This window comes from Oreochromis niloticus, linkage group LG23 (genome assembly GCF_001858045.2).
Source record: "Oreochromis niloticus isolate F11D_XX linkage group LG23, O_niloticus_UMD_NMBU, whole genome shotgun sequence".
NCBI lineage: Eukaryota > Metazoa > Chordata > Actinopteri > Cichliformes > Cichlidae > Oreochromis > Oreochromis niloticus.
The window spans coordinates 36,167,158-36,193,989 of NC_031986.2; the positions used below are offsets into that span (position 1 = coordinate 36,167,158).

The window sequence follows — 26,832 nt, forward strand, 5'->3', positions numbered from 1 at the left end:
CATTTAATATTGTAGGCTAAAGACATTCCCATAATACAGAGAAACCCCAAAAATCTCCTCCAGCAGAACCATGCTCAGGGAGGGGCTGCCATCTACCGCAACCACTTGGGGGTGAGGGAACGTAGACAGGACAAAAGGACATGCTGTGGTGTATAAAGCACATGGTGAGTTAAAAGAGGTAAGAGCAGGAGAAATGCTCACTGCATCATGGGAAACCAGCAGTCTGAGAGTGACGTGCTGTATTGGGGTGATATGGTACTATAAGGTCTTTAAGATAAAATAATATGGCCTGATTATTTAAGACCTAGTATGTGAAGAGAATGATTTTAAATTTTAAATCCATTCTGGATTTAACAGGGAGCCAGTGAAGAGCCAGTATGGGAGTAAAATGCCATTTGTTTCTAGTCCCTGTCAGTACTCTTGCTGAAGCATTTTGAACCAACTGAATGCTTTTCAGGGAGTTTTTAGGACATTCTGACAATAACAAATTACACTAGTCCAGCCTAGAAGTAATAAATGTATACAAAAGTTTTTCAGCATCACTCTGAGCCAAGATGTTTCTAATTTTAGAGCTATTGTGCAAATGGAAGAAAACAGTCATAAATATTTGTATAATGTGCACATTAAAGGGCATATCCTGGTCAAAAACGACACCAAAATTCCACACAGTGTCGCTGGAGGCCAAGGTAATGCCATCCAGAGTAAGAATCTGGTTAGATACCATATTTCTATTATTTTTAGGGCCAACCACAATAACCTCAGTTTTATCTGAATTTGCCATGGAAATGAGAAATGTCCATGGCAAGCAGGAAATTAGAGGTGATGCAGGTTTTTGTGTCTTTAAGACATTTCTGTAGTTGAACTAATTAGTGTGTGTTATCTGGATACATACACTAAATAACATGGACGTTATCGTGGATAGATAAAGTTGGGTGTCATCTGCATAGGAGTGGAAATGTATGCTATGCCTTCTTACTGCTTAAGGGAAGCATGTATAATGCAATCAAAATTGTTCCTAGCACTGAACCCTATGACACACCATAATTAACCTTAGTGTGTGAACAGTGACACTGATGTGGCTGCGCAGAAAACTGCAGGGTGGCCAGTCAAAACCTGCACAAGTAAAAATATCAGCTGATGTTTCAGAAAACAGAGTCACTGTTTGTCCTCCAGTGACCTAACCGACAGAAAGAGAATGACATGGAGAGCATTTTTTTTAATGTACTTTTAGCTTTATAGTCACAGAATAAATGATCTGAACAAGTTCAGAAATACTTTTGGCCTAAATAATAGAATAGCCTTTTATTGATATTGTTCATGTACAATAAAATTGTAAAACATCTTAATAAAAAGTAGCTTTTATCTCTAGGTAAAATACAACTTTTTAACATCTGCTCCTAGGAGATGAACAGGAGAAGTGGCCTGTCTAGGAGTAGTCTGTCTGTGTGTGTGTGTGTGTGTGTGTGTGTGTGTGTGTGTGTGTGTGTGTGTGTGTGTGTGTGTGTGTGTGTGTGTGTGTGTGTGGCATCCCCAGTAGCCCTGAAACCACAGAGTTAAACCTGAAGTTACCCTGATAACCAAAAACCCAGCCTCTTGCAGAGTTATGACTCTGCTGTGTGTCATGGTGGTAGAGATAACCTGAAAACTGGGAATTTACATCAGCCGTCAGCAGTCTACACTACCTGCTCAAGTGTATTGGCGGCTCACAACATTTCACAAGCAAACACTGAGGGACTAAAAGTATTAAAAAGTACTATCAGTGCTACAAGTACTAGATTATTACTTGATCATTACACGAGAACAGGTGGGACAGCACACCGGTACATGTTCCAGGACAACATGATGGAAACTAATTTTTGTTACAGCACAACACCTTGCTCTACTGTCCTGCTGGAAAATAATGAGGGCCAAAAGTCTGAAAAAGCCTTCAGAGCAGAAATGTCCCCACAGAGTGGGTCAAACACACTGTGCTGATGTAAACAGTCTGTGGGCTCGTCAGCTTAATTAATCCTGACGAGCTGCTCCTGGTAATCCTCCTTCCTCTGTCCCTCTGACCAATCAGAGCACCTGATGTCATCCTCGCTCTTCACCCCTCCTCGTGTGTGTATGTGTTCAGCCTCTTTGTGGTTGACCGGTTGCCGCGGCAGCAGCAGTGTGAGGACGGAGTTCGTATGAAGCGTCGTTGTTTTCCTCTGAGAGGAGACCACAGCCTGCTGACCCCTGACACACACACACTGTGAGTAATACACACACACACACGCACACACACACACACACGCACAGACACACACATGCTGTGAGTACCACACACACACACGCTGTGAGTAACACACACAATCACACACACACACGCCATGAGTAACACACACAATCACATACACACACACGCCATGAATAACACACACACACACACGCCATGAGTAACACACACAATCACACACACACATGCCGTGAGTAACACACACACACGCCATGAGTAACACACACACATGGTGTGAGTAACACACACGCTGTGAGTAATATATATACACACACACACGTTGACTAACGAGGCTCAATCAGTTTTATGAAGAAGCTGTTCTTTAGTTCTGTGCTCTTAATTACATCATTATGACTTGGTGATTAAATTAACTGCAGAGCAGCTGACTGGTCACCTTTACCTTTAGTGACAAACACCTGAATCTTGAAGTTTTACCAGATAATGGGAAAAGATAGAAATGGGTTAAACAAACCCTGAAATCAAAACACTAAAGAAGTTATCTTTAAAATATTTTACTTCACAAAAATAATAAATTATTTTTTAAAAATATGGCAAAAAAAGATTATTGTTTTATGATGAAACAAACAAATCTATAAATATTAAATAAAGGCTTCACTGACAAATCTGATTTTGTAGATCACAGTTTTATTTTTAACGTTCTCACTGAAACCATTAAGAATCAGCTTTTACATGTCTCACTATTTCAGCCTGGGGTTGAGGCAATGTGAACAGGTGCAGTCAGGGGGTGTGGCCTCTCTCTCAGGAGGCTCATCCAGCAGCAAACCCAACACCTTGTCGGCCAGGCAGCGACAAGCAGCATCTCCGACTCGTCGTCTGCGGTTTGAGGATGAGACGGAAAAGGAGGCGGAATCTCGTTACCTGGAGCGACAGCGGCAGAAGAGACAGACGGGGAACTGCGGAGTTGGTGTGGTGATGTCCAAACCAGACTTGAACCTGTACATCAATGGCATGGCGGAGGCAGGGCACGCTGTTGGCAAGCAGCCAAGGGGGCGAACAGTGGTGAGCAGAGCAGGTCAGAATCACACCTGTGAGAGAGGAATAAGATGCGGAGTCAATCTCTGGCAACACTCACCTGGAACTGACAAGAGGGGGAGCCTAAACAGACAGCACCTTAACCTGCGGACTGAACCAATCAGAGAGACCTACATCGGCTCTGTCACCAGTGTGGAAAAGGATGGGGCTTACACACAGGTGAGACGGCAATCAGTGGAGCTAAATGGAGCCCAGGTGACTTTTCATCAAGCCATGCCCTACGCTGGCCTGCCAGTCAACCCCTATGCCCCTCACTCAGTGGGGCTGTGTACCACCCACCCGCCCAAACTGCACAGAGAGCATCAATTGGGGCCTGAGCCTAGGGAGAGGAGAGGGCGTGAGGTGGAGGAAGATCTGAACAACATGATGAAGAACTCCTCATCCTCCTCAGAGAGGAGCGCAGACACAACAGGTGAGAACTTTATCTCCTGAAAAACATTTGCCTACACACTCTGTGTTGAGCTAAGAGATTTACCTGCTAAATCACCACGGTAACTGGTGCTGAAGGCATCACCTAGTCAGAATCAGGTGATGTTCAGAGTTTGAGTTTAAAATCAGCTGAAGAATTTCCTTTGATTCTTTCATGTGCAGCGTGTTCCTAAAAGCAGCCAATGAAGCTGCGGCAGCTCAGACTGAACATTCCTGTGTTCGTGTGCTGTTGCAGAAAATGTCTAAATGTTGTTCTGCTTGATTATGATCTGCTGCTTAGTCTCTTTCACACTGCTGCAAACACAGAAAACACACCAAGCATAACTGTTCAACAATTTACATTAATTCACGCTGATCTGATTTCCACATCTTCTTAATCATCCTGTGGGACAGGAAGCTTGTATGTTAATGTTTACATGGATTCACTGCAATTCAGATCTTAATTTTACCACTCTGTGCCACAAATTACCAGATTAAACAGCTACTGTACCATTCCTCTCTCAGATTATTTATGTTAGAATTTTATGTTCTTTACAGATTTTTATCTCTATTTTTTATCATCATCATCTTCTGATAATGGCTCTAACTGGACTGGCAGGACTCACAGATATCATTTAGTGCAGAGGAAGAGTCACAAGACGTGTGAAATGCCCATTTTTATGTGAGCGCACTCAGAGCCTGAAGCCCAGTTTAACAGAGAAAGTTGATAACCAGTATGCTGACACCCGTTATCTCTGACTGGGATTTTAAGTTTTGTTGAGCCAGCTAACACAGCGAAAGCCTGGATATCTTGAACTTCCTTGTACCTTGTAACTTCTGTTGTACCTCTAAACATAAACATGGGGCTACCATAAATCATTTTTATTTAATCTGTGAGCAGTTTAATGTTTGGCCTCCAGAGGTCACTGCAGAGCTGCACATGATATCACATGCGCCTCTAAACACACCTTAACGTCTAGATTTCTAATTTGTTTACAGCTGAGAGTCATCCCCCACCCACCTCAGAGCCAGTGAGAGCAGAGCTCCACCAACTTGACGTTTCACTTCCTGCACAGTGAGTTTGTGTGATTTCATTATGACAGCTGGTACAGGAGATGAGCATCACACCTGGATTCATTTGTTTCATGAGCTTAGTTGCAGCAGCCTAACTGATCGCTTTTTTGGATTTAATTGTGTTTTGATCACATGCTTATCCCCACTATTCAAGTCAATTTAATTTTATTTATTTATTTAATTTTATTTATTCAGTGCCAAATCACAACAACAGTTGCCTTAAGGCGCATATTGTAAGGTAGACCCTACAATATTACATACAGAGAAAAACCCAACAGTCATATGACCCCCTGTGAGCAAGCACTTTGGTGACAGTGGGAAGGAATCTCTCCCTTTTAACAGGAAGAAGCCCCAGCAGAGCCAGGCTTAGGGAGGGGCCATCTGCCAAGACTGGTTTGAGTGAGAGCACCGAGACAGGATAAAAGACATGCTGTGGAAGAGAGCCAGAGATTAATAACAAGTAGGATTCAATGCAGAGGGGTCTATAATGTAAATGTGTGGACCTCCACAATTAACCTTAGTGTGTAAAGCGGACTCTCCATTTACATGAACAAATTGGAGTCTATTAGACAGATATGATACAAACCACTGCAGCGCAGTACCTGTAATACCTACAGCATGCTCTAATTATTTTAATAGAAAATGATGGTCAACAGTATCGAACACTGCACTGAGGTCTAGCAGGACAAGCACAGAGATGAGTCCACTGTCAGAGGCCATAAGAAGATCATTTGTAACCTTCACTAAAGTTGTTTCTATACTGTGATGAGCTCTGAAACCTGACTAAAACTGTAAAACCATTCCTCTGCAGATGATCTTTTAGCTGTTTGACAACTACTCTTTCAATTCTTTTTTTGAAAAAAAAAGAAGGATGAAAATTGTCCTATAATTAGCTAAGTAATGGTTTAACTACTGCCAGCTTGAAGGCCTGTGGTACATTGCCGATTATTAGAGATAGGTTGATCATATTTAAAATTGAAGCATTAATTAATGGCAGGACTTCTTTCAACGGTCTTGTAGGAATGGGGTCTAAAAGACACGTTGATGGTTTAGAGGAAGCAATTACTGAAGTTAACTCAGAAAGACCAATACACTGTTTAAATCCAGCTGTGATCTCAGCTGTTTCCAGGTGAGGTGTCATGTGACTGATCTCAGGATCTGTGTTGCAGTTTAAGCAGCAGAGAAGATTCCTCCCGTCTTTCTCTGCGACGTTTTTTCTCCACCGTCACATTGAGCAGGACTCGAACCAGCAGCCTCGACCGCCTCTGTTCACGGACCCGTGAGCGAACCCACCCCTCCCTTGCTGACTCCACCTCCTCAATTTCCAGGAACTCCTCCAGGCTGGTGAAGAAAACTTCATCTGTTGAGTCGCTCAGTGTGGTGAGAACATAAATTATATATATATATATATATATATATATATATATATATATATATATATATATATATATATATATATATATATATATATATATATATGTGTGTGTGTGTGTGTGTATGTATGTATGTATGTATGTATATATAAGTTTTCTTTCATCAGATGCCGAGACTACTTCTTTAACCTATCTGTTTCCTGTCTGTTCAGCAGGAAGTGCCACTTTTCCAGTCAAGAAAGTCATCTTTGGAGCTGAAGAAGAAGAAAGATCGTTCTGCGAACTATAAACCAGCTGCTGAACAGTAAGACACACACTTCTCTCTTCTACCCTGATACTCAGACCAGCCCATCACAGCCGACCCACCTGTTTGTCTCTCAGGTTCTTACCTGGTAGTCTTGGCGTCAAAGACATCAGTTGTCCCTCTTCAGTTTGCTCTGTCGGGCGGATTCTTCAGGTTTGCCCTGATGGGACGTTTTTATTGGAGCTTAAGCGACCAGTGGGCCAAATCTTTGGCTTCATCATCAGCAGAGGAAGAGGACGACGTGACTCTGGTACTAACACTACCGACACTTCCCCTAATACTTAATATATATGAGTATTTTTCACATTACTACTGATATCATCTTAAATAGTACTCACATTACTAAATATATCGACTCACTAATATGTTGGGGTCAGGGAGACTCTATCTGGGGACTTTATTGTCCTGTTGTGGAACAGTGATGGTAATGTAGAAAATGACAGTTCCCACAATGAAATGAGCATGATTTAGTGATATTTCAAATGTGTACGCCACCACCAATAGATCACAAAGCACATCACTGCCTGATGAGCCAGTCACAGCTATTCCCTACACCATGCAGCTTGAAGTTTCCTGGATGTAGTCCAGGAAAATGATACTGCATTAAACAACTGCACAAGGATTGGATCACTGCCACATTTGTCCGGCCTTTCCACACAATTTGATTAGTTCTGATTGGATCTCATTTTTATTTGTTTACAAAAGTATAAATACATTTCATCATAGTTTTTGTCCTTGTGCATCAGTTTTGACTTAATTACCATGTTGTATTGTCAGGAAAAAAAGGTTATTGACAAAAACTATGCCAAAAACTATAGGTCAAAAATTGTAACAGATTGAGTGTATGTAAGCATCACACATAAAACTACAATGTTTGGAAGACCTGTGTTAAAAATTCCTTACACTGTTTAACCCGGGATTTGGGGAAATAAAGAAAAAAATAAATTTTTATAGAGGAGTTAATAATTCTTTCCATGTAAGTGTGAGAATTTTAAAATGAATTCTAAAGTCAACTGGGACCCAATGTAAAGAAAATAAAATGGAGGTAATGTGAGCTTGAGTGTGTCAGGAGTCTGGCTGCAGCATTCATTATTGCTTAGAGGTGTAACAGAGATAATTTGTCCATGCCCATAAAGAGAGCATTTCAATAATCTAAGTGCGATGATACAAATGCATGAACAATTTTCTTCATTTCAGAGGAGGCAACTATAGCTTGCAATTTAAAAATGTTCCTTAAATGGAAGAAACAGGAATGAGAGATCAATTTTTTTTAGTGTGTGTCCAAGGTCAAGGAGGAATAACATACAACACCGGAGGCCATAAGAAGATCATTTATAACCTCCACTAAAGCTGTTTCTGTACTGTGAGGAACTCTGAAACCTGACTGAAACTCTTCAAATAAATGATTCCTCTGCAGATGATCAGTTGGCTGTTTGACAACTACTCTTTCAAAAAATTTTAGGTGAAATGAAGGTTGGAGACTGACTTATACTTAGCTAAGACAGCTGGATCAAGTGATGACTTTTTAAGTAACAGTTTAACTACTGCAAGCTTTGAGCAGTCTTGTAGGAATGGGGTCTAAAGACATGTTGATCATTTGGAGGAAGTAATTATTGAAATAAAGTTAGAAAAATAAAAACTCTAAATAATTATCAACAGTATTAAAAGTAGCTGTATATAATGGTACATCTGTGAGATGGTTATGAATAATTTTGTTTTGCAATAGTTAACATTTTATTTTTGAAGAAGTTCATGAAGTCATTACTAGTTAATGTTAAAGGAATGGTTGGCTCAACAGTGCTCTGACTTCTTGTCAGCCTGGCTACAGTGCTGAAGAGAAACCTAGGGTTGTTCTTTCTTTCTTTAATCAGTGATAAATAGTAAGACATTCTAGCTTTATGAGGGCTTTTTTTTACAGAGCAACAAACTACTAACAGTTTGATGTACATTACAGGTGTGTATATCGAAGACATGAACAGCAGCACTGGGAAGTTGTATGCTGGCCTGCTGGCTATTGGAGATGAGATCCTGGAAGTCAATGGGGAGAAAGTGGCCTCCCTCAGTCTGGACCAGGTGACCCACCTCCTGATCAAGAACCAGTCTGTCACCATTCGGGTCCTTCGACACCAGAGGACACGTTCAGAGTGACAACCACACTGCCTGACTGAAGAACCAGTTGCCAACACTGAACCCGACTCACCTGTTTATGGCAGTAACAGAGTTAAAGCAAAACTGCAGTCTATGTCTTACACTTTCTCATGATGAGAAGCTTCTTGTCTCCTGTTAAATCACTTTGACTTGCTGGTGTGAATATTTGTTTAATGCCATGCAGTATTTGTCCTCTGAGCTGATACTGTTTTTTCTATTTTATTTTATTATTATATTAATAATATTATTATTAATGATGTTTTTGTTTTCATGAAGTAGCTTGGTTTTTTATTTTGTCTGTGTTTGTTTTGCTTTTGTTAAAGAAAAATATTGTTTAAAAACCAGCTGGGACCTGCCAAAAAAGAAAATTATTCAAAGTGAAAAACTCATTGATCAATAATTGAAATCAGTCAGACTAGATTAAAATGTACCTTAATCAAATGGTCAAAGTCTGATTTTCTTTTCTTTTCTTTATTGAATAAAAAAAATTCAGCTCGAGACATATCTCACCATCGGTCAGCTGATAACACTTTTATCAATCACTGATCTTTAACAGCTCTCTCCATTCAGTCACTCATTATTTATTCTTGTTTAGTGTGAGGAATAAAGTTTTGCAGAAACATGAACAGTCTGGTTAATCTTTAGTGTAAAAGCAGGTGAAATTTCAGGTTTGTCACAATCTTTATTTCAGTTTGTTTTGTGTTTCAGTCAGACATCAGAACACTGAGATCATTTATTCAGGAAACATTTTAGCGGCCGCAGGAGAATTGCCACTGTCACGGCGTACCATAAACCCGATATCTAGGACAACGTGACTGGCTGTTGCTGCCGTCATCCATTTTCATGTTTTAACTAACTTGCTCACCAGCCTTCAGGATATTACACTAAAGGAGCCACAGGAAGTCATCCACAGGTCAATAAGTCACTCAATATGCTGCACATGTGATAAATACAGGAAACAGAAATAAAAAAGACAATAAAATAAAACGGTTTCAGTCAAAAAACAAAACAGGAATTTTAGTGTTTCTACTTTAGGTGTAAAGTACTGCCATGAAGTTCAAACTGAACTAAACCAGTTTGAACTGAACTAAACGTGAGTTAAACTCTGACATTAAATTAAAATTAGTATTCAACACAACTGGATAAAAGTGTCTTTAAAGTGGACCTGCTCTCCTCACTTCCTGTCATGTGTCTCCTGCTCCTGTGATGGATGTTTCTATTAAAGTTTCTAATTAGGTCACAGTTCATACCCTCCTGAGAACCATCCTATTCATCATTTCCTCTCTAATGGACATTTGTTTTTGGTCTATATGTTTTGAATTATTTGTTCTACCCTACTAAGTCCTGACGTACTAAATAGAGGACATCCCGGGCTTTCCATTTAGATCTCATGTGTCTGGGAGGCCTCTTTTAGCTCCAAAAAGGAAGGAAATCACAAAAAGATTCCTTTTTCCTTGGTTCTCAGGAGGATATAGTTTTCCCTGTGAGCCAAGAGCTCAGACTGCTCTCAACATTTTTTCTACTCTTGAATCTGGAAGATGCCACAGAGAGAGGATAGAAGCCCCACCCACCTGCTGTTCATACCTTCTGTTTATGAGGGGCAGCCAATAAGACTGTCTTGAAGCGTTGGAGGATAAATTGAGGGGCTGCACCAAGGCCTAGTATCAAATGAAAGAATGATTACTTTGAGCTGTAACTCACGCAAAGCTACTGTGCAAAGGAGCAGAATAAGTCCACATTAAACTCGAGTGAAACTTGTTATTTTCAGTTTTAAATAAAAAGAACAACCAAACAAAACCACACCAAACATGACCTTTGACCTCTGAGGTGGTTCTAACAGTTAAACACTCAAGGAACCAAAAGTGCTGTTCACTCCCGATCAGCAGGAAGAGTCCATTAGAGTCTAAATAAAGTTCAGCATAGTCCAAAGAATGTTCAGTAGAGTATAAATGGAGTCCAGTAAACGGGATTAAGATTTCATGTCGATAGGTGGAGGCATTGATCAGAGGATAAAGAAAAGGAGAATGATGATGAAGAGGATGGTAAGCAGCACGCCGATGGCACACCACTGACGACGATCTGCAAACACACAGAGTTATTAAGATGAGTACAGGTGAGTGCACCTCATCAATATAGGTAGTCCCACTGACTCCAGCTCAGTTCAATCAGCAGAGGGGAGAACTACAGCAAGATCAACAATTCCATCATCATCATCAATAAATCCAAATCAGCTTAAAGTTACAAAATTTCCTGCCCTAATTGATCATTTCTGATTCATCAGCTCTGAACATCTAAAACCCTTCCCACCCCTCTGAGCTAACTCATATCTTGTTTCATGTGTTGTTGGGCAGATTACCGCTGGTCATGTGGGACACCTTGGCGAGCTTCTTCATCACGTTGTCCAGTTTGGACTGAGTGTTGTCCATTTCATGGCCAAAGTCATCCAACATCCTGCAGGAAGGACATCAGTAAGTCTCTGACAGGTGCCTCCTCTCCCCCCTCACCTCTTTGCTTATTACAGGCCAAATAAAGTTCCAGTTCAATTAAACTTTATTTGGAAATCACTATATCAGAAACTAAAAGCTGTCTGAACGTTTTTCATATACAAAAGATCAGACAATGAGATGCTATGGTGAGGAGCAAGAACAGGAAGTGACCTTTAATCATCACATAAAAAAACAACAACAAAAACAAACATAATGCCTTTGAGAAAGCACCAACCGGGGGATCACAGGAACTTTAGTTTACCGAATCACCTTTATCACTCTTTTCTGACATTTTGTAGTCACATGACGTTCCCACCCACCCCTCTTACTACACTCGGTTCTTACACGGCCTGCTCATCCAGCTCCATGCCGATTCGCTCCGACATGTTCTTCAGGACTCCGATGGTTCCCGACACAAGCTCCAGCTGCTCCTCCTGCTGCTCCGCAATCAGCTATCAGAGACAGGAAACACTTTAGCGGCATTGTAAAGGTGGAAAGCTTGTTTAGGTTTCTCAGGTGTTCTTGTACCTGCTGCTGGACCTGCTGTTCCTCGATGAACTGAGAGTTGGCGTTCTGCAGCTGGTGGTCCAGTCGGCTGTACTTATCTGCACCAGGCTGCCATATGGGGCCCTGAGCACCACGTTCACCCAGCAGAGCCTGAAGGTTACAATAACAGTTACACGTGCACCAAGACGGGGTATACAGGAGGACCCCAAGAGGATCCAACTGAGATCTTGTGGTGCTTTGAAGGTTCTGCTGGATCTCAGTCTCGGGTAATGGATCACCCGTAGGTAGGTGTGACAGTTACCTGTTTGTTCTTTCGGTCAGAAGCAGCAGGTGGAATCGACATCTGATCTTTCATTTCCTGCAAAACAAACACAGCAGCAAATCAAATCAATCAATTCTGGACATCTCAGCTAATCAATCACCTGAACGATCTACCTTGTAAATTATTAGAATATGACTGGGTCCTTCTGTCTGAGCCATTGATCTCCTGTTGTCAATAAAGTTACCTTGACGGCAACTCGCGTGCTGTTGATGAAGGCCTTCCTCTTCGACAGCTCGGCAGCATCCAGGTTGAACTTCTTTGGGTTTGACTCGACAATGCGTAAACTTACCGTTAAGAAGAATGATCTTATTTTCATATAAAACATGTTACATAATGACAATGTTGGTCACGTGACCTCAACTCAGGGGTGGCATGTAGCCCCCTAATGCATGCTAAAGATGAAAGTAAAACCTAGTTCAGCTCAGAGAGCATATTTAACAAAATAAGAGACACATTTTAATATATTAGCTAGTGTGAAAAAGCAACAGTCGAAGTTTATTCATGTGTGTTTTCTAGCTTTAGAATAGAATAGAATGTCTATGAAGGTTCTCAGTCATCCATGACATCATAGTCTAAGGAGTTTGGAAAGAAAACCTGCTGAACTTCTTTAAGTTTCTTGAAGGTGTTTCATCTGAGAAGCTTCTTCAGTTCTAAGAGCAAGTGGTGGAGAGTCCCAGATTTTAAGCCATATGGGAGTGTCCCCAAGAGGGTCATGGACCCCCTATTGATCCTCTACTACACACAAGCCAAGGTGTAAAAAAAGGGTCTGGGTCACAATCAGTTTTGAGATCCCTTCCCAGACGCCTTAACGCCATTTGACCTAAGTATATCACATGACAGGGTGATGCTAGGTTTCACAATGGGTTCACCCAAAACCTTGGCTGAAAGGAGATTTGGTGTCAAGGTCCAGAGGTCATGCATTTAGTAGCTGAAGTTAATGACGAAAAATCACAACAACAGTTGCTTTATAGTGTTAGGTAAAGGCCCGAGAAAACTGAAAAAAACCCAACAATCAGACGACCTACGTGCATGCACTTGGCGACAGTAGAAAGGTGGAGGTTTCTTCCTTTTAACAGAAGGAAACCTCCAGCAGAACCATGCTCAGTGAGGGGTGGCCTTCTGAGAGACCAGTTGGGGATGTGGGGATGAAGACAGAACCAAGACATGCTGTGGAAGAGAGCCAGAGATTAATAATAACTAATGACTAAATCCAGGGAGGTGTATAAACACATAGTGAGTGAAGAAGAAAGTGCATCATGGGAATCCCCCAGCAGCCTACACCTATTGCAGCATAACAAAGGGAGGATTCAGGGTCACCTGATCCAGCCCTAACTATATGCTTTAGCAAAAAGAAAAGTTTGAAGCCTAATCCTAATCTTAAAAGTAGAAATAGTGTCTGTCTCCTAAATCCAAACTAGAAGCTGGTTCCATAGAAGAGGGACCTGTTCTAATAAATTCAACACGATCACTTACTCTGTCTTCACAATCAGTGATTGATTGGAGCCAATTTCAGTGTTTGTAAATATGTAATTAATGATTACTAATTGATTGATCTGCTCTCAGCATGGACGAGGAAACAGGTGTCAATCGGCAGCTTCAGATGCAGTGGGAGGGGAGGAGTCTGTTAACCTCCTCTTCTTCATTAAATTGTCATCAAACTGACTCTAACCATTTATGAACCAATCAAACTGTTCCATCTCACCTTGTGCGCCAGGTCTATGTGAGGATTTACAAACAAAACTGTCTTCACTGTCCAGAGTTTTGAGGTGATACACATCTCCTCTTCTTCTTCATTCTTTCTTTTTTCCACAGCTGAACGAATCAGCCAATCTCAGATGCTCTAATCATAAAACTGTATTTACCTTTCCAGTACATCTTTATATACACCTGTGCGTGTTTCTGCTGGCTTCACATTTGAAGGATATTGATTGTCTCGTCAAGGTCCTCTAGGTCCCACTCGATGGAGCGCAGGCTGTTCCTCAGCTCATTGGTCGTCCAGTCTATCTCCTCCTTGGAGGCTCCGCCTCCCTCCGCCATCAGTTCGCTCCATCTATGATGGAGGCTCTGAGCAGCGTTGACTGCTTTCTGCACCTCGCTAAAAAACAAACAAACAAACAAAAAACCAAACAGGTGAAGCGGAGCTTCAGAGGAACCTTAATAGCACAAACCAGAAACAGAACCAGGTCTATCTGCTGCAGGGAGTTTTCATGTGACGTAAGGTAACTGGAAAACTAAATAAACACAAAACTGGAGGGCCAACTTTATTGATCGTTTACTGATCAGTGTTGAAATGTCCAGCAACAATTTCAGTCAAATCTGCACAGCCACCTGGTTGTTCTTCTACAGAGCCAAGGAATCAAGATGTTTTTAAAATCACATGGCTCACTATCTGTACTCTGCCATGTCCCCCTTTCTCCACACAAAATATGAAAAAGAAGAAAACATGTGAAGGAACTGATTTGTCAAAACAAAATGTGTCTAAATCTGAACAAATTCAGGTGAGAAAATATTGATAAGTAATAGATCAATCACAACATGACACATTCATACAAACAGTTTTGTGAATAAGACCCACACTTTATTATAGTTGTAATCATTAGAAAAGCTACTTATAGAAAGGAACCTATTAGGTGAAGTAATGTTACACCTGTTAACAGGTTAATTAATCACTGATCAATAAAATCAAACATCTCAACTGTAACGTTCAAACAGGCTGAAATCAGAAGCGATATAAGCACAAGCTGTGGTCCTGTGTGTGAATCAGGAGAAGATACGGGTGTTCCCTCATGTGACAAGTGATTAAGGTGCTAGAGAGGGCAGCCTCAGCCCACCTGAGATCAGAGGTGAAAACGTCTTAAGCCTCTGAAGTTTGGACAGTGTATTATACAATCATCATGAGGGTCACTTTCATTTAACACGATGCAGCTGCTGCTGTGTGGTGGTTTATACGTTTGAGGAGACACAGTTCACTTTGGGATTCAATGGGAACATCATGAGAGAACACACACCCCACCCCTCACAGATCACTGAGGAGAAACATCATAAAAGTTGGAGACACCAACAGACTGTAGAAAGTGATCAGGAGAGGGTTCTGTGATTGGCTGCAGACACTATAAAGCTGTGATGGAAACGAAGCCAGTGCACAAACTGTTCTCCACCACGGATCATCCTGACCTCCCTCTGCACCACCTGCTGCACAAACTGCTTCACCTCCACAACATACAGGAGGTCTGTGACTCTCTGATAAACACACACCTATCTGGAAATGTCATCATTACTATTAATAACAATATTATTATTATTATTCACCCACTCATTCATTCATTCTCTGCCGCCTATCCAAATCTAATTATTATATTATTTTAATTGTTGCTGTTTCAGTTTCATTCCACCTGCTCCAAACAGAAGCTGGTAAATTTGATCTAAATAGAGTCTCTCACTCTTTGTCATCATCATCATCATCATCATCATCATCGTGGTACACACACGGTCTAAAACACCTCCTAAAACTTTAATCTGATAAAAAAAAAACACACACAAAGCTAACAGGCTAACATGCTAATAAACTAAGTGTGAAGACACATTTATGCTAACGTTAGCACGTTAGCTGCCGTGAATCTGCTCCGGCACGCACGTTGGTCTCGCTATTGACGGAAACAGATCGATGATCAGATCGATTATCGATCAGCTATCACCTGTCCGCAGGCTAATGTTAGCTGCTAGCTCTGTGTTAGCGGCGCAGTTCTGACCCTTTGACGACGAAGAACGGGTCTTCCATGGACATCCCGCCGGCTCTGCTCACTCCATCACCCACTTTCTCGTAACCGAATCCGCGGATTCTGATTTCCGCCGGTCCGTCCTCACGAAGCCGCTAACGGAGCCGCTAACGGGCTTTGTTTACACGTAGCACCGGAAACAGCTCCGCGATGACACACTTTTTCTTCTTCTCCGACTCTTATTACAGTTTCCAAACACGAAAACAGCGCCACCAGCAGTTGCGGGGAAATAACATTTAATTGAAATATTATACAGTGGTCCCTCGCTATATCGCGGTTCACCTTTCGCGGACTCGCTTTTTCGCGGATTTTTTTTTTTGTGTGCAATTTTGCATGAATTTTTTATTTTTTTATTTTTTTACAGTGCATTGTGTTCTGCGTCCTAACTGGCTGTAGATCATTGTCAATCAATCTCGTGCCGTGGTCCTGTACAGTACAGAATGCGTTCAGCTTGTCAAATTTACATAAATCTTCGATCGCTAGCAGTGTGACTCTGAAGTGCAGTATTGTATGTTTGTTTTCTCCCCAACAAACACAACACTGTCGATGAAACGTTTTGCACCGTCAAAGGCAACTGCGGGTGCCTTTGGTTTCATTCTATAATACTGGACTTATTTTTCTACCAAGGTTTCAACTTTGAGGGTGTTTAAGACGGGCAATGTTCTGCAGACGATGAAAACAACTTTGGACAGGACAGCCAACATGCTTTTCCAAGTTGAACACCTGATCAAAGGTAACACCCAGATTTCTCAAAGTGGAGGAAACTGAACATGAGAGTGGTCCAAGATTTTTAGTTGCTATGGGAACAAAGTTGTCAGGTGCACAGATCAGAACTTCATGTGTTTTTTATTAATTCAAAGACAGATATTTTGCTGTCATCCAGTTCTTTATAACATAATTACGGTCTTTAAGGAGAGAAAAGAATATTCATCCATGTCTCTACACATTAAAATATAATTTGATACTCTACAAAGTATGGTGGATATTGGAGTGCATCTAGCAAAACTCAGACTGAAATTAAGCAGTTCAAACCTCTGTTAGCTGGTTGGCCACCACTTTTTCAGAATAAAAGGGAATTTTGAAATTGGCCTACAATTCTCAAGTGGCGGGGTTAGCATTGGGCTTTTTTAAAGGAGGGTAAATAATAACCTGTTTGAAATATGTAGCAACAAAGCAATTATTCATTACCTTAAGAACACATGGTGTGAAAGGTGTGAAAGACCTTTTTGAATAGTGAGGTTCGTAAAATGTCAAGTTGGCAAGAGGGTGGTTTCATTTTACGAGCCACTTCAGAGAGATTGCTTATTTTGTCTAAGAGTAGTGGACGGTTAAGGCATGGGCCCAGAGAGGAAGGAGGAGGGGTAATATTTGGTCTGATATTATGGGTCTTATAGAGACAGAAAGCAAGAAAGTTTTTACACTCTATTAAATCTGCTGGCACATCAGAAATTACTTACTGGAGACAGCTCGGTCTGCCATAAACACCCAGTGAGGGAACCATAACATATCCCGATGACTCAAGGAAATGACAAGTTTTCCCACCAATTCCTTGTTTCCAAAGCTGCCTCAGTCACCTGAAATCCAGGCCTTACCCCCCAACTCGGTCTGCGTCTGCAAGAAGTTCGATGACACTGAGGCTGTGATTCACCAAGGCACTGAAAAGAAACACTGTCTTCCAAGGAAGACAGGATAGAAGACATGCTGTGGAAGAGAGACAGAGATTAATAACAAGTACGATTCAATGCAGAGAGGTCTATTAACCCATAGTGAGTGAGAATGGTGACTGAAAAGGAAAAACTCAATGCATCATGGGAGTCCCCCAGCAGCCTATGCCTATTGCAGCATAACTAAGGGAGGATTCAGGGTCACCTAATTTTTATAGACATGCTCATCATTTCTGCCATCACTGCATACAAACTCTGCTTTAATGTTTCTAATACAATCTAACATCAGCTTCACTCAGGTGACAGCTCTCTGAGCTCCTATTAAAAGTCAGAGGTCACAGTACTGACAGTGTTTATCCTGGTGCTCTCAGCATTCTGCAGATAGATTTCTTCAGAGTGCCTCGTCATCTGCTCTCAGACCACCTGAAGCGATACTCAACAAAACAGGAGTTATCCATAAAAGAACGACAGTTTCGCATTCAGTACCCTGCTGTGCAATGTGAGCTCAGCATAGCCAGGGTTTGTTTGCATTATCTGGATTTACTTATCCCAACATCAGCACTTAGGATCTGCAGTCACAGGAAGCCATTGCTGACAACCCAGAGTGTCCCAGTGTTCATACAAAAGGGGCAAGACTGGCATGATCTGACCAATCACAGTTACTGGCTCACTTCCACAGCATGTCTTTGTCCTGGCTTCATCTATTGACCCCCATCTGGTTGCGGCAGATGGCCACCCCTCATTCAATTTATGTTGTCTTCATTCAAATTCAGTTGTTTTCATTCAAATTCCGTTGTTTTCATTCAAATTCAGCTGTTTTCATTCAAATTCTTTTATTTGGATTCAAAGTCTGTTGTTTTCATTGAACTTCTATTGTTTTCACTCAAATTCTGTTGTTTTTCATCCACATTTTGTTGTTTTCTTTCAAATTTCATTTTTCATTCAAATTCTGTTTTTTTTAATTCAAATTCTGTTGTTTTCATTCAACTTCCGTTGTCTTCATTCAGATTCTGTTGTTTGTTTTCAAATTTGAATTTGAATGAAAACAACAGAATTAGAATGAAAGGAACAGAATTAAGATGAAAACAATGGAATTTGAATGAAGAGAACAGAAAGAGAACAGAATTTGAAAAACAAACAACAGAAGTAGAATGAAAACAACGGAATTTGAATGAAAACAACTGAATTTTAAAGGAAAGAACAGAAGTAGAATGAAAACAACAGAGTTTGAAAACAACAACACAATAGAATTTCAAAACAAACAATAGAACTTTAATAAAAGGGGAAAATTAGAAAACAATGCACTGTGAAGTAGTCAGACTCGAACGTCAAGGAAGGTGGTAGGGAAGCAGACTAGGCAGACATTTCAGATTTCCAAGGTGAGCAATTTATTTACAGTGAACTTAATTTAATGTAACTTAACAAAACTTCCCCCGAAATAAACTCTATTAACAAAACTCAACATAACATGGATCTGGTAGCTCAGCTCAGCTCAGCTCAGCTCCTGCATCTGGTAGAGACTGGCTTTAAATAGGGCCATCAATTTCCCTCCAATTGCCCAGCCAGTACCACTCACTCAAACTGAGGGATCTAAAACTCTACACAGATGATTTAAAAACACAAAACCTCTTCACACTTCTAATATACACATTTACACAACTAAATGGCAGTATTAACAAAAAGAAAAACATTCAACAAATTCCTTTAAACCTTAACACAAACAAAAGGAAGCATCACTATGGAAAAAGAAACCCCTCCACTTGGTTTGACCTGCTGATGTCATGTTTGACATCATCAGGATTTTAAAATGAGGAAATGCCAGGCGGGCGTTTCCCCACACCTGACCCTCATGAAGACTGAAAAGACAAACAAAGTAAGTATGAACAAATGACTTAATCTGTAACATAATAAAATATAAAGAAACATAACTAAGTATTTGTCTTAATTTGCAGAATGTTTGATTTGCTGACAACAGAACGCTTACACAAACAAACCCGGGATAGTGAGTGAAGCAATACTTGACAAATAGCAAAGCATAGCAAATACATAGAAACAGAATAATGTGTACAATGTGCAAAAAAAGGTAAACACATATGGGACAAGTGAGAGCATTGCAACTGCTCCTCCACTTTGTCACATGCACTTTGACTGAAAACAACAGAATTTTAAAGGAAAGAACAGAATTTGAACGAAAACAACAGAATTTGAACGAAAAGAAAAAGAAAACAAAAATTTCAAATCAAAAGAACGGAATTTGAATTAAATGAACGGTATTTGAATGAAAACAACAGAATTTGAAGGAAAAGAACAGAATTTGAATAAAAACAACGGAATTAGAATGACAACAATAGAAGTAGAATGAAAACAACGGAATTTGAATGAAAACAATGGAGTTAGAATGACAATAATAGAAGTAGAATCAAAAGAACGGAATTTGAATGAAAATAACGGTATTTGAATGAAAACAACAGAATTTGAAAGAAAACAACGGAATTTGAAGGAAAACAACAGAATTTGAAAGAAAAGAACAGAATTGGAATGAAAACAACGGAATTTGAATGAAAGGAAAAGAAGTAGAATGAAAACAACAGAATTTGAATGAAAACAACGGAGTTAGAATGAAAACAAGAGAATTAGAATGAAAACAACACAATTTGAATGAAAACAACACAATTTGAATGAAAACAACAGAATTTGAATGAAAACAACGGAATTAGAATGAAAACAACAGAATTTCAATGAAAAGAACACAATTTGAATGAAAACAATGGAATTTGATTGAAAACAACGGAATTTGAATGAAAGGAACAGAAGTAGAATGAAAACAACGGAATTTAACTGAAAATGACAGATTTTGAATGAAAACAACGGAGTTAGAATGAAAACAACACAATTTGAATGAAAACAATGGAATTAGAATGAAAACAACGGTATTTGAATGAAAACAACAGAATTTGAAAGAAAACAACGGAATTTGAAGGAAAACAACAGGATTTGAAAGAAAACAACAGAATTTGAATGAAAACAATGGAATTTGAATGAAAGGAAAAGAAGTAGAATGAAAACAACAGAATTTGAATGAAAACAACAGAATTAGAATGAAAACAACAGAAATTGAATGAAAACAACAGAATTTGAATAAAAATAACGGAATTAAAATGAAAACAACAGAATTTCAATGAAAAGAACACAATTTGAATGAAAACAATGGAATTTGATTGAAAACAACGGAATTTGAATGAAAGGAACAGAATTTGAATGAAAACAAGGGAATTTAACTGAAAATGACAGATTTTGAATGAAAACAACGGAATTTGAATGAAAGGAAAAGAAGTAGAATGAAAACAACAGAATTGGAATGAAAACAACACAATTTGAATGAAAACAACAAAATTTGAATAAAAACAAAAGATGTAAAATGAAAAGAACGGAATTTGAATGAAAACAACGGAGTTAGAATGACAACAATAGAAGTAGAATGAAAAGAACGGAATTTGAATGAAAACAACGGTATTTGAATGAAAACAACAGAATTTGAAAGAAAACAACAGAATTAGAATGAAAACAACAGAATTTGAAGGAAAACAACAGAATTTGAAAGAAAAGAACAGAATTTGAGTGAAAACAACGGAATTTGAATGAAAGGAAAAGAAGTAGAATGCAAACAACAGAATTGGAATGAAAACAACACAATTTGAATGAAAACAACGGAATTAGAATGAAAGGAACAGAAGTAGGATGAAAACAAGGGAATTTAACTGAAAATGACAGATTTTGAATGAAAACAACGGAATTTGAATGAAAGGAAAAGAAGTAGAATGAAAACAACGGAATTTGAATGAAAACAATGGAGTTAGAATGACAATAATAGAAGTAGAATCAAAAGAACGGAATTTGAATGAAAATAACAGTATTTGAATGAAAACAACAGAATTTGAAAGAAAACAACGGAATTTGAAGGAAAACAACAGAATTTGAAAGAAAAGAACAGAATTGGAATGAAAACAACGGAATTTGAATGATAGGAAAAGAAGTAGAATGAAAACAACAGAATTTGAATGAAAACAACGGAGTTAGAATGAAAACAAGAGAATTAGAATGAAAACAACACAATTTGAATGAAAACAACACAATTTGAATGAAAACAACAGAATTTGAATAAAAACAACGGAATTAGAATGAAAACAACAGAATTTCAATGAAAAGAACACAATTTGAATGAAAACAATGGAATTTGATTGAAAACAACGGAATTTGAATGAAAGGAACAGAAGTAGAATGAAAACAACGGAATTTAACTGAAAATGACAGATTTTGAATGAAAACAACGGAGTTAGAATGAAAACAACACAATTTGAATGAAAACAATGGAATTTGAATGAAAACAACGGTATTTGAATGAAAACAACAGAATTTGAAAGAAAACAACGGAATTTGAAGGAAAACAACAGGAATTGAAAGAAAAGAACAGAATTTGAATGAAAACAATGGAATTTGAATGAAAGGAAAAGAAGTAGAATGAAAACAACAGAATTAGAATGAAAACAACAGAATTAGAATGAAAACAACAGAATTAGAATGAAAACAACAGAAATTGAATGAAAACAACAGAATTTGAATAAAAACAACGGAATTAAAATGAAAACAACAGAATTTGAATGAAAACAATGGAATTTGATTGAAAACAACGGAATTTGAATGAAAGGAACAGAATTTGAATGAAAACAAGGGAATTTAACTGAAAATGACAGATTTTGAATGAAAACAACGGAATTTGAATGAAAGGAAAAGAAGTAGAATGAAAACAACAGAATTGGAATGAAAACAACACAATTTGAATGAAAACAACAAATTTGAATAAAAACAAAAGATGTAAAATGAAAAGAACGGAATTTGAATGAAAACAACGGAGTTAGAATGACAACAATAGAAGTAGAATGAAAAGAACGGAATTTGAATGAAAACAACGGTATTTGAATGAAAACAACAGAATTTGAAAGAAAACAACAGAATTAGAATGAAAACAACAGAATTTGAAGGAAAACAACAGAATTTGAAAGAAAAGAACAGAATTTGAGTGAAAACAACGGAATTTGAATGAAAGGAAAAGAAGTAGAATGCAAACAACAGAATTGGAATGAAAACAACACAATTTGAATGAAAACAACGGAATTAGAATGAAAGGAACAGAAGTAGGATGAAAACAAGGGAATTTAACTGAAAATGACAGATTTTGAATGAAAACAACGGAATTTGAATGAAAGGAAAAGAAGTAGAATGAAAACAACGGAATTTGAATGAAAACAATGGAGTTAGAATGACAATAATAGAAGTAGAATCAAAAGAACGGAATTTGAATGAAAATAACAGTATTTGAATGAAAACAACAGAATTTGAAAGAAAACAACGGAATTTGAAGGAAAACAACAGAATTTGAAAGAAAAGAACAGAATTGGAATGAAAACAACGGAATTTGAATGATAGGAAAAGAAGTAGAATGAAAACAACAGAATTTGAATGAAAACAACGGAGTTAGAATGAAAACAAGAGAATTAGAATGAAAACAACACAATTTGAATGAAAACAACACAATTTGAATGAAAACAACAGAATTTGAATAAAAACAACGGAATTAGAATGAAAACAACAGAATTTCAATGAAAAGAACACAATTTGAATGAAAACAATGGAATTTGATTGAAAACAACGGAATTTGAATGAAAGGAACAGAAGTAGAATGAAAACAACGGAATTTAACTGAAAATGACAGATTTTGAATGAAAACAACGGAGTTAGAATGAAAACAACACAATTTGAATGAAAACAATGGAATTTGAATGAAAACAACGGTATTTGAATGAAAACAACAGAATTTGAAAGAAAACAACGGAATTTGAAGGAAAACAACAGGAATTGAAAGAAAAGAACAGAATTTGAATGAAAACAATGGAATTTGAATGAAAGGAAAAGAAGTAGAATGAAAACAACAGAATTTGAATGAAAACAACAGAATTAGAATGAAAACAACAGAATTAGAATGAAAACAACAGAATTAGAATGAAAACAACAGAAATTGAATGAAAACAACAGAATTTGAATAAAAACAACGGAATTAAAATGAAAACAACAGAATTTGAATGAAAACAATGGAATTTGATTGAAAACAACGGAATTTGAATGAAAGGAACAGAATTTGAATGAAAACAAGGGAATTTAACTGAAAATGACAGATTTTGAATGAAAACAACGGAATTTGAATGAAAGGAAAAGAAGTAGAATGAAAACAACAGAATTGGAATGAAAACAACACAATTTGAATGAAAACAACAAAATTTGAATAAAAACAAAAGATGTAAAATGAAAAGAACGGAATTTGAATGAAAACAACGGAGTTAGAATGACAACAATAGAAGTAGAATGAAAAGAACGGAATTTGAATGAAAACAACGGTATTTGAATGAAAACAACAGAATTTGAAAGAAAACAACAGAATTAGAATGAAAACAACAGAATTTGAAGGAAAACAACAGAATTTGAAAGAAAAGAACAGAATTTGAGTGAAAACAACGGAATTTGAATGAAAGGAAAAGAAGTAGAATGAAAACAACAGAATTGGAATGAAAACAAGACAATTTGAAAGAAAACAACACAATTTGAATAAAAACAAAAGATGTAGAATGAAAAGAACGGAATTTGATTGAAAACAACGGAATTTGAATGAAAGGAAAAGAAGTAGAATGAAAACAACAGAATTTGAATGAAAACAACGGAGTTAGAATGAAAACAAGAGAATTAGAATGAAAACAACACAATTTGAATGAAAACAACACAATTTCAATGAAAACAACAGAATTTGAATAAAAACAACGGAATTAGAATGAAAACAACAGAATTTCAATGAAAAGAACACAGTTTGAATGAAAACAATGGAATTTGATTGAAAACAACGGAATTTGAATGAAAGGAACAGAAGTAGAATGAAAACAACGGAATTTAACTGAAAATGACAGATTTTGAATGAAAACAAGAGAATTAGAATGAAAACAACAGAATTAGAATGAAAACAACACAATTTGAATGAAAACAATGGAATTAGAATGAAAACAACGGTATTTGAATGAAAACAACAGAATTTGAATGAAAACAACACAATTTGAATGAAAACAATAGAATTTGATTGAAAACAACGGTATTTGAATGAAAACAACAGAATTTCAATAAAAAGAACACAATTTGAATGAAAACAATGGAATTTGATTGAAAACAACGGAATTTGAATGAAAGGAACAGAAGTAGAATGAAAACAAGGGAATTTAACTGAAAATGACAGATTTTGAATGAAAACAACGGAATTTGAATGAAAGGAAAAGAAGTAGAATGAAAACAACGGAATTTAACTGAAAATGACAGATTTTGAATGAAAACAACGGAGTTAGAATGAAAACAAGAGAATTAGAATGAAAACAACAGAATTAGAATGAAAACGACACAATTTGAATGAAAACAATGGAATAAGAATGAAAACAACGGTATTTGAATGAAAACAACAGAATTTGAATGAAAACAACACAATTTGAATGAAAACAATAGAATTTGATTGAAAACAACGGTATTTGAATGAAAACAACAGAATTAGAATGAAAAGAACAGAATTTGAATGAAAGGAAAAGAAGTAGAATGAAAACAACAGAATTTGAATGAAAACAACAGAATTTGAATGAAAACAACAGAATTTGAATAAAAACAACGGAATTAGAATGAAAACAACAGAATTTCAATAAAAAGAACACAATTTGAATGAAAACAATGGAATTTGATTGAAAACAACGGAATTTGAATGAAAGGAACAGAAGTAGAATGAAAACAAGGGAATTTAACTGAAAATGACAGATTTTGAATGAAAACAATGGAATTTGAATGAAAGGAAAAGAAGTAGAATGAAAACAACAGAATTTCAATGAAAACAACAGAATTAGAATGAAAACAACAGAATTTGAATGAAAACAACACAATTTGAATGAAAACAACAGAATTTGAATAAAAACAACGGAATTAGAATGAAAACAACAGAATTTCAATGAAAAGAACACAATTTGAATGAAAACAATGGAATTTGATTGAAAACAACGGAATTTGAATGAAAGGAACAGAAGTAGAATGAAAACAAGGGAATTTAACTGAAAATGACAGATTTTGAATGAAAACAACGGAATTTGAATGAAAGGAAAAGAAGTAGAATGAAAACAACGGAATTTGAATGAAAACAATGGAGTTAGAATGACAATAATAGAAGTAGAATCAAAAGAACGGAATTTGAATGAAAATAACGGTATTTGAATGAAAACAACAGAATTTGAAAGAAAACAATGGAATTTGAAGGAAAACAACAGAATTTGAAAGAAAAGAACAGAATTGGAATGAAAACAACGGAATTTGAATGAAAGGAAAAGAAGTAGAATGAAAACAACAGAATTTGAATGAAAACAACGGAGTTAGAATGAAAACAAGAGAATTAGAATGAAAACAACACAATATGAATGAAAACAACACAATTTGAATGAAAACAACAGAATTTGAATAAAAACAACGGAATTAGAATGAAAACAACAGAATTTCAATGAAAAGAACACAATTTGAATGAAAACAATGGAATTTGATTGAAAACAACGGAATTTGAATGAAAGGAACAGAAGTAGAATGAAAACAACGGAATTTAACTGAAAATGACAGATTTTGAATGAAAACAACGGAGTTAGAATGAAAACAACACAATTTGAATGAAAACAATGGAATTAGAATGAAAACAACGGTATTTGAATGAAAACAACAGAATTTGAAAGAAAACAACGGAATTTGAAGGAAAACAACAGGATTTGAAAGAAAACAACAGAATTTGAATGAAAACAATGGAATTTGAATGAAAGGAAAAGAAGTAGAATGAAAACAACAGAATTTGAATGAAAACAACAGAATTAGAATGAAAACAACAGAATTAGAATGAAAACAACAGAAATTGAATGAAAACAACAGAATTTGAATAAAAACAACGGAATTAAATGAAAACAACAGAATTTCAATGAAAAGAACACAATTTGAATGAAAACAATGGAATTTGATTGAAAACAACGGAATTTGAATGAAAGGAACAGAATTTGAATGAAAACAAGGGAATTTAACTGAAAATGACAGATTTTGAATGAAAACAACGGAATTTGAATGAAAGGAAAAGAAGTAGAATGAAAACAACAGAATTGGAATGAAAACAACACAATTTGAATGAAAACAACAAAATTTGAATAAAAACAAAAGATGTAGAATGAAAAGAACGGAATTTGAATGAAAACAACGGAGTTAGAATGACAACAATAGAAGTAGAATGAAAAGAACGGAATTTGAATGAAAACAACGGTATTTGAATGAAAACAACAGAATTTGAAAGAAAACAACAGAATTAGAA

At 37.2% G+C, this 26,832-nt stretch overlaps 2 protein-coding genes across 2 annotated transcripts; one reads left to right on the top strand and one right to left on the bottom strand.

The window, feature by feature from the left end:
* The first annotated feature begins 1,938 nt into the window (after positions 1 to 1,938).
* Positions 1,939 to 10,131, top strand: LOC102079421 (uncharacterized protein KIAA1614). The gene is made up of 8 exons (XM_013275114.3): positions 1,939 to 1,955; positions 2,063 to 2,236; positions 2,968 to 3,725; positions 4,721 to 4,796; positions 5,965 to 6,175; positions 6,384 to 6,472; positions 6,550 to 6,722; positions 8,427 to 10,131. The coding sequence occupies exons 1-8, from the start codon at positions 1,939 to 1,941 to the stop codon at positions 8,618 to 8,620; spliced, it is 1,692 nt and encodes a 563-aa protein (XP_013130568.2). The 3' UTR covers positions 8,621 to 10,131.
* stx6 (syntaxin 6) lies at positions 9,834 to 15,892 on the bottom strand. Its single transcript, XM_003451287.5, has 8 exons — positions 15,685 to 15,892; positions 13,861 to 14,030; positions 12,120 to 12,214; positions 11,915 to 11,971; positions 11,635 to 11,763; positions 11,452 to 11,558; positions 10,977 to 11,071; positions 9,834 to 10,699 (listed from the first exon to the last, which is right to left on the bottom strand). The coding sequence occupies exons 1-8, from the start codon at positions 15,717 to 15,719 to the stop codon at positions 10,623 to 10,625; spliced, it is 765 nt and encodes a 254-aa protein (XP_003451335.1). The 5' UTR covers positions 15,720 to 15,892; the 3' UTR covers positions 9,834 to 10,622.
* Between the last annotated feature and the right edge of the window lie 10,940 nt (positions 15,893 to 26,832).

Coding starts and splice junctions, on each gene's coding strand:
- stx6 (XM_003451287.5), bottom strand. CDS start 15,719: ATGTCCATGGAAGACCCGTTCTTCGTCGTCAAAGG. Junction 11,972..12,119: donor GCACGCGAGTTGCCGTCAAG/GTAACTTTATTG, acceptor TTTGTTTTGCAG/GAAATGAAAGATCAGATGTC. Junction 11,764..11,914: donor CTGACCGAAAGAACAAACAG/GTAACTGTCACA, acceptor TGTAACCTTCAG/GCTCTGCTGGGTGAACGTGG.
- LOC102079421 (XM_013275114.3), top strand. Junction 4,797..5,964: donor GACGTTTCACTTCCTGCACA/GTGAGTTTGTGT, acceptor TCTGTGTTGCAG/TTTAAGCAGCAGAGAAGATT. Junction 6,723..8,426: donor AAGAGGACGACGTGACTCTG/GTACTAACACTA, acceptor TGTACATTACAG/GTGTGTATATCGAAGACATG.